The sequence below is a fragment of the Micropterus salmoides genome, unplaced genomic scaffold, assembly GCF_014851395.1.
Source record: "Micropterus salmoides isolate LMB-PRFRI ecotype aquatic unplaced genomic scaffold, ASM1485139v1 Ms_hic_scaffold_9, whole genome shotgun sequence".
In the NCBI taxonomy this organism is placed as follows: domain Eukaryota; kingdom Metazoa; phylum Chordata; class Actinopteri; order Centrarchiformes; family Centrarchidae; genus Micropterus; species Micropterus salmoides.
The window spans coordinates 21,321,652-21,340,458 of record NW_024044681.1 but is presented as its reverse complement, the minus strand read 5'-3'; the positions used below and the strand labels follow the sequence as shown (position 1 = coordinate 21,340,458).

General features: G+C 39.7%; 2 protein-coding genes across 2 annotated transcripts; both read left to right on the top strand.

Moving 5' to 3' along the window:
* Positions 1-7,220: 7,220 nt before the first annotated feature.
* LOC119896156 (olfactory receptor 6C4-like) lies at positions 7,221-8,198 on the top strand. The gene has a single exon (XM_038709647.1). It carries the CDS (start codon positions 7,221-7,223, stop codon positions 8,196-8,198), a length of 978 nt encoding a protein of 325 aa, XP_038565575.1.
* Positions 8,199-16,589: 8,391 nt separating this feature from the next.
* On the top strand, positions 16,590-17,492 carry LOC119896155. The gene is made up of 2 exons (XM_038709646.1): positions 16,590-17,104; positions 17,204-17,492. Exons 1-2 carry the CDS (start codon positions 16,770-16,772, stop codon positions 17,490-17,492), a joined length of 624 nt encoding a protein of 207 aa, XP_038565574.1. The 5' UTR covers positions 16,590-16,769.
* Positions 17,493-18,807: the final 1,315 nt, after the last annotated feature.

The following is an 18,807-nucleotide window of genomic DNA, read 5'->3' as shown; positions in this document are numbered from 1 at the left end:
ATATATATATATTTTAGGGGTGACCCCGAATAGTCGAAGAGAAGAGGAAGATAGGAAGAGAGGAAGAGAGACAGAGCACCAGCTCTGTGTTGTGCCTTGCGAGTCATTTGAATATTTTATCATCACTGATGAACCACACAAAGAATATGATATCCTTTTTAAACATTACTTGACCCGCGAGGAACCACTAACTTGACACACTGACTGAGTTGTACATGCCATGCTAATACAGTATCTAGAGGGCTGCATTGTTTATATGGTTGCCAGACCTTATAGTAGGCTATTATCTAGAAACTGTTCGACTGTAAGATAAGACATCACTTCCTCCACCCAGAGTTTGTGAGATGGTGGCAGGGCTTTCTTCCAATTCAGGAGTATCAGGCATCTAGTAAGGTAGAGAATGCTATTGCCTCCGCATGGTAAATTGCTGGCGTTTCCTGCGGGACTACACCAAATAACGCAGTCAAAGGATTAGGGTCAATATGAAAAGGGGCAGTGGGCACAGATGAAAGAATAAAGTTACACAGGGTTACTTGAATTTTGTTCCATGTGACACCAGACTGGACATTCCTCATCCAATAGATCTGAGATCAAGAGTATCATCTTATGGATGTTGGTCGCCGAATAGTAATACAAGTAGATAGACCCGATCCTCCCTCTTTGTTTCCGAATATTCTTTCCTTACTCAAGGTACTGTTTTATTCAACGAAAGTATACTGTCATTTATTTAATTCCTTAAAGAAAGATTTATGAAAAAAGACTGGTTGAATTGATCCTACCAGTGAGAGACAAGGGGAGGGTTGACCATCTCTCCATATCCTGCAAGGCCTTATGAAACGCTGTTTTGAAATTATTGTCAACCAAATCCCTGTACTTGTAAGTGACAAACACCCAAGTAAGTGAAGCTATCCTGATTAACATAAAAAGGGAAGTTCTGAAATTATGTTTGCCGTGCATACTTGTGCGTAGGTGTGTCCGTCATTCTGCAATTACACCCCCAAACGCTAGTCGGCAGTAGCGCCACAGCATCCACTGTGTTGACTTTTGCCAGACAAGCAGGCTAATTTCCGGTTTAGCCCTCCGCTAAAAGGAACGGTAAAATTGTATATGTGCGGCTGGTATAGCCGTTTCAAATGTTATTGACCAAGTGGATCACATTCTGATAGTGAAACGAGTCATTTCGCTCGGGTTGTGACGGTCAAATATATTGATCCACTGTTGCAGCCGCTGTTTTGGCCGATTGCAAAAGTTACTTCAAAGCACAGGAACTTCCTGTCAGCTCGGAGGCATTGCCAGGCTACCCAGCTGACCAATCACAGAGCTTACGGTTCGCGTCACCTCGACGTGTAGTTACATTTTTGAGGAGATACACGTCAGGCTACAGTGTAGGTGACAGCGTAGGGTAGGGGGCTATGCAGAGGCTACGCTGTCAATTTGACGCAGAAGTATAAATTACGCTTTAGAATCATCAGCCTAACTCGCTTTCCATATGCTTGGGTTTGGTTACTTAAAAATAGCAATATGCTGAAATTGAGAGTACCTGTGCGGAGAGCTTAGAAACTCCATCTTTATATGGAGCTGCCTTAAACAGAAGTCATTACTATGCTGCATCCCATAAGAAATCAGGTCGGATTTTCCTCAAAATCCATTGCTTAATGTAAGTTGTGACATTCATCCTCTGTGGAGTATTGCTGACCATTTGAAGGGCTTTCCTGTCCAATGCTGAGCAGCTGGCATACCACGCATACAATTTGTCTGTACAATCCAGATGGAGCAGTGGTAGAAGGACAACAGTAGTTTCTCCTGCAGGCTGAAGCCCGTCAGGCCAAACGAGAATCAGAACTGTGTCAGGCGAAAACACCGGAAAACATTGGAAAGGCATTTGAGTTATGGAGAGACATCAGCTTTGACTGGGATATAAAAACCCACCCAGAGTTGGCTTTTATTCTATTGGACACGTAACAGTCCAAAGCAAATGTGGAATGGGTTGTTTCTAAAACCAACAGTGATGCATGGCAGTGGCAGCCAGCTACATTAGCATGGATCTGCCGTTGTTTGCTTCATAACGCCAGTCATTGGTGGGTAAAGTACTGAAAATCTTAGTAGTAAGATTAGTAGTAAGTAAAAGAAATTGCTCCAATAAAAAGTACATATACACACACAGAGTATAGTTGAAATAAAATGTAAATATCTGTGCAGTGACAATGACAATGACAGTTCACAGTCAGTATCAGTGTTGGCAGTGTTCAGTTCTCGAATGGCTCTGGGTAGAAGCTTTTCTTAAATCTGTTTGTTTGTGATTTCATTGACCTAAAGCATCTGCCAGAGGGCAGCAGGTCAAACCGATGATGGCCAGAGGGGGATGGGTCATTTTGCATGTTGGCTGCTTTACTGAGGCAGCGAGAGCTGAATAGAAGATGCTGCCACCACCGTGCTTCACAGTAGGGATGGTGTTGGACAGGTGATGGGCGGTGCCTGGTTTCCTCCAGAAATGATGCTTGCCATTCAGGCCAAAGAGTTCAGTCTTCAAAGTTTTGTTTCTCATGGTCTGAGTCCTTCAGCGGCCTTTTGGCAAACTCCAGGCAGGCTATCACGTGCCTTTTACTGAGGAGTGGCTTCCGTCTGACCACATACAGTACAGGCCTGCTGCAGAGTTGGTTGTTCTTTTGGAATATTCTCTCTCCTCAAAGACACCCTGGAGCTCTGTCAGAGTGATCGGGTTCTTGGTCACCTCCCTGACTAAGGCCCTTCTCCCCCAATCTCTCAGTTTGGCAGTGCGGCCAACTCTGGTGGTTCCTAACTTCTTCCATTTACGGATGATGGAGGTCACTGTTCTCATTGGGGCCTTCAATGCTGCAGAAATATTTCTGTACCCTTCCCCAGATCTGTGCCTCTATACAATCCTGTCTCTGAGGTCTACAGGCAATTCCTTAGACTTCATGGCTTGATTTGTGCTCTGACATGCACTGTTAACTGTGGGACCTTAACTCTGCAACTCATGTCCAATCAACTGAATTTACCACAGGTGGACTCCAATCAAGTTGTAGAAACATCTTAAGGATGATCAGTGGAAACAGGCTGGGAATACTTACATACATGTGCTTTTTTCATTTGACCGCATGCTTGAATTTCAAGATTTTGTAAGTTGATTGTTGATTTGTAAGCTGGCCAAAGCCAGTCGGTTGTTTGATAGTTAGAGACAGTGTTGAAGATATTTTACTTAACATTTAGCCATGATGCTTGAATATTCTATATGCCTAGCTTGATAACTACGGAATTCTAGGGTAATGTTTAAGATGTTTAAGATTATAATGTTTAAGGTGTTTATTGAAGGATAGACTGAAGTTTGACGTGCAGTTTACTCTCATGCTGCGGCCTTCACATTTTTATAGGAAGACATAGAGTTCACAACATCACACATACACCTCACATTGTGCAAAGACACACACACCCAGCCAGTAAAACAATGTTGCTAATAGGTCAGAGGGGAAGTTGGGGTGAAAACCATGATTTGAAATGACTTAAGACACCCAAATGAGAGACAATGACACCTTGTTATATTCTCACATAAAGTTGATAACACCTGGGGCCAGGCTTGATATGAGTAAACTAAGATTTATAAACATATGAGGCCTTTGTAAGGAGGGTAAGTGTGGAAGACAAGATTTATGGATACAAAGGGGCCCTTGCAAGAGGACTGCTACTCAGACTGCTCTGAAGGTCATCATGTGACACAGCACACGAACCTGTGCTTGTGTTGATGTTGATGTTAACTCTCTTTTGTCACATACACTTTTTACTAATGTCAAGATGATGTCTTATTTCTGATGTCACATTTCAGTCTTATTTCTTTACAGGTGTTGTTATTTCTTTAGAAGTGTTGTAGGGTGGAAAAGGTGGGTCTTAGCATAAGACCAGCAAGAGGAGGAGTGAGACAGGACAAATTAACCAATGTAATAAAGAGTTTATAGAGTCTGCTACCGGGACCAGCTCGGATACACATGTATTTAATTTATTTGTTTATTTGCTTGAAATTATCACTAAACTTGACTAAATTTGAACTTTACTGGAATCTTTCTCTCATTTAAAAGAATACCATTTATATTGTAAGGACAAAAGTTAAAAAAGTTTGCATGTTCTGCCCGTGTCCGCGTGGATTTTCTCCAGGTGCTCCGGCTTCCTCCCAGAGACATGCAGGCTAGATTAATTGGTGTCTCTAAAATTGTCCTTAGGTGTGAATGTGAGTGAGTGTTTGTTTGTCTATTTGTGGCCCTGCGGTGGACTCGTGAACTGTCCAGGGTGTACCCCGCCTTTTGCCCGATGTCAGCTGGGATTGGCTCCAGCCCCCCACGACTCTGTACGCAGCATAAGCAGTTGACGATGAATGGATGGACAAAAGTTCATCTGTCAAAGTTACAGTTACATCCAAGACAATGATGAAGTAATGATGTAAGATTGCAAGAGGCAGCATATCAATTCAGCAGTGAACTCTCTGACATCCAGCAGGGAAACTCTTAGATAGAGGACCTAGAATAACCTTGGCCTATAGTGAAAGCCCTTCCAGAGGTATAACTTAAATCAGTAGAAATATGTTGTACACCCACTTCTCATTCATAATTTCCCTTTGAAGAATAATATACTATGGCATTTTACTGCAGTCTGCTCAATATAATATGAAAAACTGACAACTGTGGGAACTGGACCATAAGGATTATAGCTAATGGACTAAAAACTGTAAAATCTGTAAACGGCCCCTGTGTATTAGTAGCCGTCTTGTTTTGAGTGAAGATGTAAGGTTGCTGACCGCTAAGGAGCTGTAGGATTGCCCGCTGGGGATTGGACCAAACAATGTCGACTCCTCCTGTTGTCTGGCTGGTCTCGATGATTGGTGCGGCCGGTGGTGGATTCCTCCAATCAAGTGACGGCAATTGATAGCGACTGCGGCTAAATAGAGTGTTTGCTTGTCACCCCAGGGCTGCTGTGATTTCCATTGATTGGTTTGCCTCAATGTGTCAGGTTGTGTGGGGATATTGTGAAGCACGAGTGTGTTAATATTGAGATGGGCGATGGTAAACCTGTTTATGAAAACCTGGCCGAGGTTTAGTTTAATCTGATTCTGCTGCATCTGTGTAGTTGTTTGGTGTTAGGTTCGATAGGTCTAAGGGTGCTGCTCTGTTTGTGTTTTGGTTTTGAAAATGTTTTTGCTGCCTCGAGTAGGTTAAGCTCGCTATCTCTCTCAGTGAAGTTTTCTTTTTGGTTATATTGTTTTCATTGGTTTAAGCAGCATCGGATCGGCCCTTTTTCTGTTGCAGTTTACTGCGTGTCACTTTTACCCGACAAATAAATAACTGTTATCTTCCTTGCCCACATGAGCCAGGTCGTAACACATGCAATACAACCTGTAGCCTATACCTGTATCGATAATTATGTAAATATCCTAAACATCCACTATTAAAAAACTAATGGAGACACATCCACTTTACTGTAAGTAATATAGTACTGTAAAAGTACTTTTACTTTAACCACTGTATACACACACATTACGCAGTTAGAAAAGGAGTTGGCAGCAGTGACTGATTTGCATGTCTGAATGCATGTGTCGTGGCATGTTTGACGTCAAAATAGCTACTGCTATCAATATTTATAGATCTAAATCACTCAAATTAGTATATGCCAACGGTGTATTACTAGCATTAGCACCTGAAGATGTGGGTCACGTAAGTTTTAGTGACTGGGACGGTGGAGAAGCTGTGTACCCAAGTATCAGTAAATCCAGAATAAATCTAAATTGAACGTTACGAAGCAAACAGCGGTAGAGCTGTGCTAATGTAGCTGGGTATTCCTGCCTTGAATCAAGGCTAGTATAAACAAATCACTCTAGATTTGCTTTGTAGCGTTACATCCTTTCTTGCAGGCTAAAATCAACACTTTCACATAACACTGGTGGTATACAGGATAGTAATGTGGATCGCATTAACTGGTGAAGTAATGTGGAAACACATAACATTGCATATTATATATTGCACCGACTCTGGCATGACTCTCCGTGCCTCCAGCCTTTCTGATGTTCAATGTTTTCACCAACAACCTCTGAATCTCGCTTGGTATGACGAGCTTCATCATATAAACCTTTATTATCCTTATGTGGAGTTTACATTGACAATAAGGCAGTGAAAATTTGATTCATTGTGTTTTCATTGAAAAACTACATATAGTCTCTTTTAAAGCGACAAATAGCGTACCCGCATTCTGTAATTTGTGTGATTTAGGTTTACAAATGTTGATATAGGTAGCTATTTTGACGGCGAACATATGCCAAGACCCATGCATTCAGACCTTTTCCAATGTTTTGGATAATGCTACCATTGCTCACCTATCATTGCCACGATGTGTAGTGTAGCGAAAACAACTGAGAATACATTAAGTTACGCCCTATAGGTGACACGAAAACAAGAAAAAATAAGTTTGTTATTTCCTGTCCTGCACTGAAAGTGACTCCACAGTGGAGGTCTGCAGCTGGTCCCCTCTCGCTTTTTCAGCAATGGTTGAACTATATTTTGAAAATGACAATTGTCCCACTAGCAAGTAAATTATCTGAATCTAAGACAAAAGTGCTGTTTTTGTTTTAAAAAACCGAAAACATATCCCACCCAATGTTGACCTACAGACCATTTCATTACAATACAACAGCTAGCTGGAATTTTAGCTCAGTCTGTCTTTTAAGCATATCACTGATCACGCCTTCAGTGGTTCCATGTTCAGACCTGATATTTGACAGCAACAGTTGGTCATACTTTCAGTTGTCAAGCAGTTGTCGGTGCCGCAGACTCGCACAGTAAAGAATTTTGAGACATACTGCAACTTGGGGCTGCAGTAGCTCAGTACATAACGACTTGGCTGTAAACTGGATTCTTCATAGGCTTCCAGTTGACAAGTGTATCTGAGAATGTGATAAGTAGTTTGGATGAGTGCAATGAGTCTATTGGACTGATCAAGGGGTTTAATGATGCTCAGTGGCTTCCAGACACAGGGGATCAGACATTGATGTTATTTGATATGAGCTTAGAAAGAGGGCTGCTCCTTTTATTAGCCACTCATGTGAAAGTAGTTAAAGCCAGTCATCAACATCACAAAGAGAACAACAGAACACAGCACTGACACGCTGAAGAGGACGTTTATCTACATCAACAACTGCACTGTGGAGAAGAAAGCTTTTTACAATGAACTTGTTCAACTCTGCTCTTGGGGAAAACATCACTTTTGTGCGTCCTGCATATTTTGTCATAAGTGGTTTTTCAGGTATCCCAAATATGAAGTATTACTATGTCTTTCTCCTTTTTGTTTATATTTTGTCAGTACTGGGAAACGCAGCTGTAATGGCCTTAATAATCTTAGATTATAATCTGAGAACTCCAAAATACATTGTAGTTTTTAACCTTGCATTTGTGGACCTGTTTGGTAGCTCTGCTCTGGTGCCTAAACTTCTTGACATTTTTCTGTTTAACCATTTCTACATCCCATACAATGACTGCATGGCATTCTTTTTTTTCTGCTTCACCTGCCTTTCAATGCAGGCTCTTAATCTGGTCGCACTCGCCTATGACAGACTTGTAGCTATAATCTTCCCACTGCACTATCACGTGAAGGTGACCCACAGGTCCATGCTGTCTTTGATTGCCTCTTTCTGGGTCTTGGTCATTGTTGTTGTACTTATTGCTGTTGGTCTTCTGACAAGACTTTCCTTCTGTAAGTCTGTGGTCATTAATAGCTATTTCTGTGACCATGGCCCGATGTACAAGCTTGCCTGCAATGACTATTTTCCCAACACTGTCATTGGTATGTTGTTACCACTTCTAATTCTTTGGCTTCCACTGGTATTTATCTTTTTAAGTTATTTATATATTGGCTATACATTGTCTAAAGTATCCACAGTTCACGAAAGAGTGAAGGCCTTTAAAACCTGCACAGCTCATCTTTCCTTAGTGGCAATCTATTTCATCCCAATATTAATCACATTTACAATGAGTGCACGTATACATCCAAATGCCAGGATCATAAACCTGTCTCTGACCTCCGTGTTCCCTCCCATGTTGAACCCAATCATTTATGTTCTGCAGACACAAGAAATAAAACAATCTGTCAAAAAGTTGTTGAAAATCAAAGTGCAATCCAAAAGTAAGGTAAAAAACACAATGTAAGCATTTGTTGATGTTTTGGGCCTCTTACTTGTGGCATTATTTGTATAAAGAAAATGAATGGGCCGTTATAAATACTAGATTTATTTTGTAACATCCCACAAATGTCTAAAAAATTAGTTTGTATGTATTAATTACACATTTGTCAGAAAAATTACATTACTGAAATTAAAACATAATGCAGTAATAACTGCCATACAAACCTATCTTACAGTATATGAACTTATGTACAATAATATTTTATTTTCTCCATGTATGAGAACTGCAAGAACAAAGAAAGCAACTGATAACTGATTATATGAATGTTTGTAGTTGTACAACAAAGTTATATGTTTATAAGTTCTCAAGGTCATCCACAAATCTGTTGCTCTCTGTCGCTCTCTACAAACCCACCATGCCAAATATGGTTATGTTTTAGGGAAATAACAAAGACAACATAAGTATCTGAAATTGGATTGCACTTCTCTTTTTCTTATGTGCTAGAAATTATAAAAAAAAAATAAAAATTGTAGTCAATGATGATTAGAATTATTTATATTTAAGAAGGGTATAAAATTTGAAAAGCAGCCTATACGCTTAAGTTTTTCTGTACAGTCACAGCTTAAATTATAGCAGATGTGGTGCAAAATCAAAACCTCACAGAAAAATCTATACATAACATAACATAACAGAAATGATCAAGAAAACAATTAACTGTGATCAACAATTACCATTTTAATCTGTACATTTAGGGTTATGGATACCTTACAGTTGCATTTCAAAGAGGATGAACAAGATTCCTATTGTTTTCTTATTAGCTTCTCTTTGCTGGGTTAAACTATACTGTGTTGCTTCACATTAAACTTCTCCAGCCATTCAGGGGCAACCTAATGTTTATTCTCTGGAAGAATCATATTCTGAAGGAACTACATGAAGTGTGTATTCTGTGGAGCTGACCTGCTCTTTTTGTGCCTGTATGTTTTGAATTTTTGAGATTTTGTATGATTACCACAGCAAAATGCAAAAATGTGTTGACTGGTTTATTCAGAGCAAGGTTTTTATCATACAAGAGTTCAACCAGATGTGAGTTTCTGTCCTTTTAGTATGTAATGACAGCATGCTTTAGGTTTTTTGAAGGCAATGATGGAGGGAAACATTGTTTATATACTGTAACTAGTTTCTCTATGTCCAAGTTCAAGTTTATTTCTCATTGCCACCATAAAATGTACAGCTGAATGATGATGATTAAAGGTCACTAAAATACAATACCAAATATCAAGAAAATCTATTATAGGTGCTCTGTGGATTTGCGCTATAGTCCAGGTGATATGTACCATATGAGGTGATATGTTCACTCTTTCATAAAAGCTTAAACCTTGGTGCATTTGTACAGTTTGGGGCCCTGAAAATTTAAAAAACAAAAATGGAGCATTAGCTAAAATGCACCACCACTTTACAAATGATATCATGTCTGTTGCAAGCAAGTTGTGTAGAGCAGTGGACGGCAATAGGCGGCCCGCGGGCCAAAGCTGGCTGCAATAATATCTGGCCCGTGGCCAGATTACTTTGATAAAAAAAAATAAATAAAAACCATGAAAATGAAACCATGACAGCAAAAGTTAGCCACATAATCACTTCCTCTTAAGTGATTGTGCCTACAAAATAAAAGCACGAGAACATATTTGCAGCAGTAATTTATTTCATGTTTAAGTGAGAGCTTTTACTTCTGAAGGAAATTCAAAAGAGTCTCTGGCTTACTTGACACACCCATGAAAAAGCCGTCAGAAAAGGTGAGATCAGATTCCCCAGAATGAGAAAGGCAGGAATTTCCTCTGCCTGGAGATACTGGGGACACAAAAATAAGCATCCATAGGTTGTTGTGGACCACCCGCTATGATGTACACGATCTCTACACAATCAATTTAATAATATGTAATACAATCTCTACACAATAAATTTTTGAAAAAGGAAGAAAAAAATTAGTCCTGTGCACTACCAACTGAGCTAATCACACACACAGTAAATGTTAGAATATAAATGGTCTATTGACGATGTTTTGGCAATTGAAAACAATTAGGCCCGATGCCAGACTTATTTGCCGACCCCTAGTGTAGAGTTTTAAAAGCTTAATCCTTTTGTTCATTAACCCTGGCAATGCAGTGACTGTAAAGAGTAGAATGATATATGACCATTGAAAGTTAGCTTAAAATTCAACATTATTATGTGTCAAACAAAAGGATTTACTTTTTTTAAATTGTTTTGTTGTTGTTGAACCTATTCTTCTGTAGAGTTCTCCTCTACATTGACACAGAACTATGCACTTTAAACGTCTATCCAACCCCAGTCTGTTGGAGATGCTGGTGCGACCGTAGAGGCGAAATGTAAAGCGCTCCACAATGGAAATGCTTTTTGGAGCCTTTGACAGAGCCATGAAGGATTGTGTTGCCATATCATTGTAATTCCAGGTATCCCATGCTGTCTTTTTGTCCCTGGTTGCAAATGCCGATACTGTGTCCCAGCAAGTGAAAGCATGGGGCACAGGAAAGGCCTTGGATTTGGCAGGAACCAGAGACTTGGCAATATCATGGGGAGGTATGCATCTAAAGTTCTTACCAGTCCCAAATGCCACCCACAGCACCTCAATGTCTGGCTCTGACATATGCGCAATGGCTTGGACCACATCATCTGTATCCAGAGTGCAGGGTGATCTTTTGAAATGCTTTTCTTGCAGCATCGGCCGCATCCTGTATGCATCCTTGTATCTGCCTCTTTATGTGTGCAAGGGACAGTCTGTGATAGGACATTGGATCCTGGTTTTTCCTGGTTGTGTTTTAGGTTTTAGTGTTCATGAGGTTTTAGTGAAATAAGTTTTTTCAACGGCGCTGGTTAAATTTACAGAGCGCTGTAGGTACGAGTCACTCTAGCTTGATTGACAGGTCGCCATGGTAACGACTTGTCAATCACAGACAGTCCCGCTCTGAATCATACTCGGCTTTATAGTCTATTTTCCTGTAAATGGGACCATAATTAACTAAATGAACATCATGCTGTATTAAAGACGACATGAAACTAACGATTGAGACCATAAACTCGTCATGAAAGTGTTTACTGAGGCAATAAGCCAGGTGAGAAGTTAGGTTATTTTGCCATTATTTCTAATGAAGAGAGACTTCAGAGGAGTCGCCCCCTGTTGGCTGATAAAATTGTCATTGTAATGCTGCAGTGGGAGTTTAGCTAAGATTCCAGCATGTGTGAAGCTGTCTCCCAGTGAGTCTTTCACGCTGCCTTCTTTTTGCCGTTAGTATTATGCCAATATGCTGGCTCACTGCACTGTCTGAAAGGTAACGTTACGGAGCCGGAAAGGGGGGTCAGAACGTTGATAGAGTTGGAACACGTCTGTGTGAAAAGCCAGTGTGCCAGTGTTTCTGTGTTTATTATGGGATCTCTGTATGAAAGCGGTTATGCTTTATGAGTTCGAGCCAAGCACGCATTCGAGCACATACCTCATTGCAATCTGAAAACCACACCGCTTATGACCGCTAAAAACTACATATTGCCCTTTAAAGATTACAAGAAATATGCATGAAATTTACTCAGTTACTGAGATTTCACTGAAATTGTTCTCCCACATGGCTTGACTTTAACACTCGCCAGCCCGCCAAATGTGGCAGTGGCGGGTAACACAGTCACTCCCACTAGCCACTTTGGCGTGTTGAAAAATTGTAGTTTTGTCAAAAAGCATAAATAACAAACGAATTGCAATGTGACACTATGACACTACAACTCCCATGAGTACTACCTGCACATAATGTTTGTTCATTGGTCCATTAGTGAAGCCTTTTTTCTTGCGCGCTACCGACAAACAACACTGTCAACAAGAAGACGTTGTGGAGATTAAACTAGCGGACTGGCCGTTGGACCGAGGGATGTTTGGCCTGCCGTTAATTAACCACTTAACTAGCGGCAGCCATGACAAAGCAAGGTTTTTTAATAGTAGGTGAATCACTCTCTCGCGAGGGTGAGACGCGTTGATGGTAGGACCTCTGTCATCATAAGTGACTGGTCACATGCACACACACATCAACACAGCGTTCAGTGCGTGAGTGTGCGTGGCCGTCTAGTGTGGAGAAAAATGCACAGGTGAATGAAGGAAAGAGAAAAGGCAGAGCAGAGGCAGGGAAAAGCAGGAGGAAAGTGCCGTTAAATGCTGTAAAATATAGATGTAGATATGTTTTAATAAAGAGTTGTCTTACCATATATGAAAGCAGAAGATGCGTTTGTAGGGGAATAATCTGGAAAATAAATACCTGTATACTCAATTCATATCTACAGTTACTCAGAGCTACTGCAGAGCTTCATGATGATAAACATAAATCAAGTCAGAGCTCTGAGGAAATGCAGATGCAAAACAAACACTACAAAAGTGCACATCATTTGCTCATCTTTGCTCTTTGTTTCTAATGCAGATAATTTTACGACTCTATATGACAGTATGTAGCCTACTGCTTTTATAAATAAATAAGTTTTTAACAATGTTTCTGGTGAATGTAGTTTTCAGTTTAGTTTTTATCTTTTCAGTTAATCTTTTACACCCATGTTTATCTTAATAGACTACATGTTTTCAAAAAAGGAGCTTTACACACAATCTTATCAGAGCTAATGATAATATTAGTACATTTTAGCACGCCAATTTAAGCATGCCATTGTCAACTTTAATCATATAAAATGTCATTTCCCAGCAACAAAAATGTGGCTAGTGAAAACTTTGGAAAACCACTAGCCACATTGGCTAGTGAGCAAAAAAGTTAATGTCAAGCCCCACAGTCTCACTGAATACACTATTAACTATTCACCTGAACAGTTAATTTTGTTTTATATGGTATCATTGTAATCTAACATGCTAACATGCAGATGTATATATGGCCCGGCCAGGAATGATGAGGCAATACAGACAATACAATTTTTGTGGGTTTTCATTCCCAAACGGTCCACCAGTGAGAATAGCATTAATAATGTAATTTTGAGGATTTAAGGCAGTTGAAGGTTGTACAAAACCAAGGAATTACTTTTGCCGTTCATTTGTAATATCTGATCTCGACTGTTTGATGTAACAGTACACAACAGTACCCCTTAACCATATCACAGTATGTTAACAGCTGCCATAATCAGATTTACACCCATGCTAATAAACTTTAGTTACCTCTAAACATTAGGAAGCAATAACGACTCTAGAATCTAGACAACAGCAGTGTCTCTTTCTAAATAAAGAAAATAAAAACTATAGAAATATAATATAAATAAATGCATTCAGTCAGCCACACAACTCAAAGTAAAAATACTGAAATTCAGCAGATAACATAAAATACAAGTACAGTTTGGCAAATACAATGTACAAGAAGTTGAAACTAATATTAGAATAGATCATTAACTCACTCAATGTCACACACACACACAAAAACTCAGCATGTGTATCTTCCCTCTCAGTCAGCAGAAAAGTGCAAATTGCACAGTTTATTTACACAGACAGCGTTCACCATCATAATGTCATTTTAGATACAATAACAATTCAATCAACAGTAATCGACTAAACACCAAATCATCACTCATCTACTGCGGCCTGCTAGTTGATTCACTCTTTCATCTGCCGATCTTAATGATCATTTATGTACTTGACCTTTTGGCTTGTTTATGGAGATATTCTCCCTACCAATAAACCAAAATAAACCTCTCACAGTGACTCTTCTCCACAGGACCGACACTTCCACTTAGCCCAAGGCCCGTCAAAAACGGTGCATTCCATTTGACATTGGAAGTTGGAATTTCAAGTTCAAAGTCGGAAATTTCAAAGGGAACGCCCCCTTAAAGGTTCAGTGTGTAATATTTCTGAGGATCTACTGACAGAAATGCAATATAATATCCATAACTATGTTTCAGTGGCGTATAAAGACCTTACATAATGAACCATTATGTTTTTATTACCTTAGAATGAGCCATTTTTATCTACATAACTGCAGGTCCCCCTTCTATGGAGGTCGCTGTATTTTGTTGTCATGTTTCTACAATAGCCGACAAAGGTCAAACAGCGCTACAGAGCGTGTTTCATCATCACGGCGTTCTTCTTCTCCTTGTATACGTCACTACATTAAATGGGTCTGTAGAAGAAGAAGAGGAAATAATAATGATAATAATAATAAACAGTCTCTGAGTAGTCCTCTGGTTTATTAGAAGTAAGAAGAGAAGTGACATTTGGACAAATGAACGGGTCGTCTGATATGATTACACTGAAATCTAAAAACTAAGTTTAGATAGGGTTCTGCTGGGGAACAGGCTGCACCACAACAAAACCAGGCTCAGGCCAGTACTGTTTATAAAACCAATGCCCAATATATTTATTACATTAAAACAATAAACAGTAAAAGCAACACAATTAAAAGACCTAAAATAGGAAAAGGGATCCTAAGTCATTTATAATAAAACTTGTAGTAAAAGTCACTGGGCGAGCCTTAATCCGTCCGGTCCTCAGTAGTTGTCCTTTAAAATCCTGCTCTCAGTCTGTCGGCTCTGAATATTATTAGTAATGAAACGGTACCAGCAGGGAAGCTCAGATCAGCAGCTAAGCTTCACATTTTACTGCCCTGGTAGAAAACATGTACTTCTTTTTACTGCTAATGGTGATATGTAACAAGACCGTGTGCCTATCAAGTGACCAATAATAAATACTTTCCGAATTTGCATTAAAAAAAGGTGTTTTTTGGATATTACACACAAATGTGTAATTTGTACTTTCACATGCTAAATGCCCATTAACAACATTGCACCGTTTAACCACAAGCTGAAATTATGGCTGTCAGTACTACTTTGTGTTTCTGTTGTAGTTTAAAAAATTTTGACATTTTGGTAAGATTTGCAGATTGCTTATCTAATTAAGTAAAGTGAGAGGAGCCTTGATCCTCACCTTTCAATGCCTTCATAAACTTCATGTATTATGTGGTTTATAATGGACTGCGGTGCAGAAACAGTGAGGCTTACATTTTTCTGGTATCTGTCAGTGGTCATACTTGATGCACAAGATGTGATAGTTTTTGAGATGTTCTTCATTTACTTTGGTATGTTAGTCTAGATGAGCCAACCCTCCCAAGATGTAAAATAATGCATTACAGGAGTATGAGACATCATATAGCACTTCATTTCTTGATGTGGCTGTTGTTTATTAATGAACAAGACATTTTTTTTTCAAAAAAACATATGGTTTTACTGAATAATTAAGTAAATATATTTTAATATATCTATCTAAAGAAACCTCAATTCTTGACTGGCAAATCTCCGCTATATCATAGATGACATTTTTATCCTGTCTAAGGCACTGTAGCTATACAACTCAATTGGATAGGGGAGGAGGGGGGTGCAATTTGCAACCCTCACCACTAGATTTCACTAAAACTTACACACTGAACCATTAAGTCGGATTTCCGACTTGGGAAGTTGGGAGAACTGCACTAACCCGACTTTGTGATTTAAGATGGCTGCTCCGAGTATCAACAGTTAGTGAAAGCTGTTGTTTATACTGTTTATTAGCACTTCTGTGTACTTGTGTCTCATATAAATGTTTTCGCACACAAAGTGCTGTCTATGGACGTGATGCTACAGTGTTTAGTATACCACACAATGCATTTTTTCTTTTATCAACCTGTCTAGTTGTAAAAAATGGCTGGCCTAGCAAGTTTTTCCAACTTGTTAACTGGAACGCCATCAACTTGGGTGTAACATCATTCCCAGCTCCAACCTCCGACTTCCGGGGTAAATGGAACACACCATCAATCTGCGCTCCTGCGCGATCTGACCTGAATACTACTCTTAAAGTCACAGTGTCATTAAAGAAAGGGAAACGCTACTGCAGCAGTAATCCCACCAGCATCTACATAATGTTTTACACTATATATCTCTGTACCCCTGGTTCACCTGGCTATATATACTATAATGTTTACCATGTTTACTTTCTTAATTTAGCATGTTAGCATGCTAACATTTGATAAAAACACAAAGTACAGCTGACGCTTATGGGAGTGTTACAGTTTTTTTCAGTCGCTAACAAGCGTTTGTCCAATCAGTTGTCACATTTTCAAAACTCTAAACACAGCACAGCATCGGTCTTTTGTGGCCATACCATTCACACATTTCATGTCGTTTTCACACAATACGCAGTCAGTGAACACATTTCCACAATGCTTAAATTTTCTTAACAGACAAGCTATACCTCTCAACAAAATTATGGATTATTTTTGTAGTATTTACGATATGTTAACACACACCATCCCACAATAGCAAAAACAATATTCCAAACCTTAGATATAGTATAAAAACCTCTGTTTCTGCAATGATCAGTTGAAAAACAATATATTTTGGCTGATAATAAACAAACATTTAAATAATTGACACACAGCTGATTTATGTTGGGTAAATTGGGCCAACCACAGCTGATTCCAGTCTGGCTTAGTGGCAGGGTTTTTTTCTTCTATTACATTGACACATATATAAAAGGAGGACTTTGAGGAGTGATGTGTTTGGAAACAGAAACAGAAAAAGACAAACACTGTAATGTCTGGACGAGGAAGAGTAAGAGCAAGGGGCCCAGGGAGAAGAGCAGGCCCAGTGAGAGGTGCAGGAGCAAGGAGAGATGCAGGAGCAGTGAGAGGAGCAGGACCAGGGAGAGGAGCAGGCCCAAGGAGAGGGCAAGGTAGAGGTGTAAGAATGCGTGGTGGTGGCATTCCAAGGGCTCCAAGAACAGTAGTCAGTGATGAAATTCGTGCCACTATCATTGACCATGTAATCAACCACGGTCTTTCACTAAGAGAGGCTGGTGAAAGAGTGCAGCCCAATTTGAGGCGGTCAACGGTTGCTTCCATTATACGCATCTTTCAACAAACCAACAGGTAAGTATTGCATTTTACATGGATTGTTTCTATTCTCACTTGACATGTCAATAAGGTCATACAGTAATGCATATGTTTAATTTTTTTGTCCCTCTAAAGAATGCAACGTCTTCCACCCTCTGGGGGAAGAGGAAAGCTCCTCAGTAATGATCAAGAGCTTGCCATTGTAGAAATAGTTGTTGCAAACAATGCAATAAAACTGCGTGAAATTCAGACTAGAATTGTGGAGGACCATGAGATGTTTGATAACATCGATAGCATCAGCCTCACAACCATTACGCGGACATTGTCCAAACACAGAGTGCCGATGAAGCAGCTCTACACTGTTCCCTTTGAGAGGAACAGTGAGAAAGTCAAGGAGCTTCGACGACAATATGTCCAGGTATAGTGTATATTCAATTCAATGCCCAGTTCTATAAGCTTTGCACTTTGCAAGTAGGTAACCTACACAGTAATAGGTTACAGTACAGTATGGATTACAGTAATGACATGATTTACATAAACTTTCAGAGAGTTTTGGAATTGGAGGCCAACCAGGCCCCTCATGAATTCATTTACATAGATGAGGCCGGATTCAATCTGGCCAAAAGGCGTCGACGTGGACGAAATGTAATTGGAAAAAGGGCCACAGTTGATGTGCCAGGACAGAGAGGGGCAAACATTACCATGTGTGCAGCAATTGCAAATGCAGGATTACTCCTTCACAGATGTCAGGTTGGACCCTATAATACTGAGCGCATCCTTGCCTTTCTCAATGATCTCCACCAGCGCCTGGTTCCAGAGCAGGATCGGGAGGGTGAAAACATGAGGACCTTTGTAATTACCTGGGACAATGTGGCTTTCCATCATGCGCAAGCAATAACAACATGGTTTGAAGTTCACCCAAGACTGGTAAGTCTCTTCCTTCCACCCTATTCACCTTTCCTCAACCCTATGGAGGAGTTCTTTTCAGCATGGAGGTGGTAGGTTTATGACCATCAGCCACATGACCAGATGTCCCTCCTTGAAGCCATGGATGCTGGCCGCAGGGACATCACAGTTCAGGATTGTCAAGGGTGGATCCGACATACCAAGCGGTTTTATCCCAGGTGCATCGCCTTGGATAATATCAGATGTGATGTTGACGAAAACATGTGGCCTAACCCTGAAGATCGCAGAGATTAGATACAGCAATGTTGTGCTTTTTTTTTTTGTTCCCCCAATTTTTATCTGGACTTTTTGCTGTTGTTTTTTTGTTCAGAATGGTCTTGTTTGTTTCACGGATATTTTGTTCACTGTAAGAAATACTGTAAAACTTTTTCTGTTCTATCATACCGTGTTTCTACTGTACCTCCTGTAGTAAACAGTAAAGGAGAAAAAAAAAACGGATTTGCTTTTTACTGGAATGCTTTTGAATATGAACATTACTGTGGACATACAGTTACCAACCAAGAAATTTAGTGTAAAAACGGTGGATTGCATGTTTTGCATGCAAATACCTGTAAAACTGAAACATAAAAGTCTATGTAGTTTTTGTAATGTCAACAATAGCCAGTATTTTGAAACCTGGTGTACTTTGATTGACTGCATGTACTTTGTGAAGTGAAAACAAGTGTCATTCTTTGACAGAATAATTTCATTTTGAGTCAGATTTCCAGTGTTTTGGTAAAAATAGTGTGTGCAGAGAAAAATGTGTTATATTTTGAAATGAAGAGTTAGTATAT

Excerpts from the sequence above, each read along its gene's own strand:
- LOC119896156 (XM_038709647.1), top strand. The coding sequence starts at position 7,221 with ATGAACTTGTTCAACTCTGCTCTTGGGGAAAACATCACTTTTGTGCGT.
- LOC119896155 (XM_038709646.1), top strand. The coding sequence starts at position 16,770 with ATGTCTGGACGAGGAAGAGTAAGAGCAAGGGGCCCAGGGAGAAGAGCA. Across the intron at positions 17,105-17,203 it reads ATCTTTCAACAAACCAACAG|AATGCAACGTCTTCCACCCT; the intron begins GTAAGTATTGCA and ends GTCCCTCTAAAG.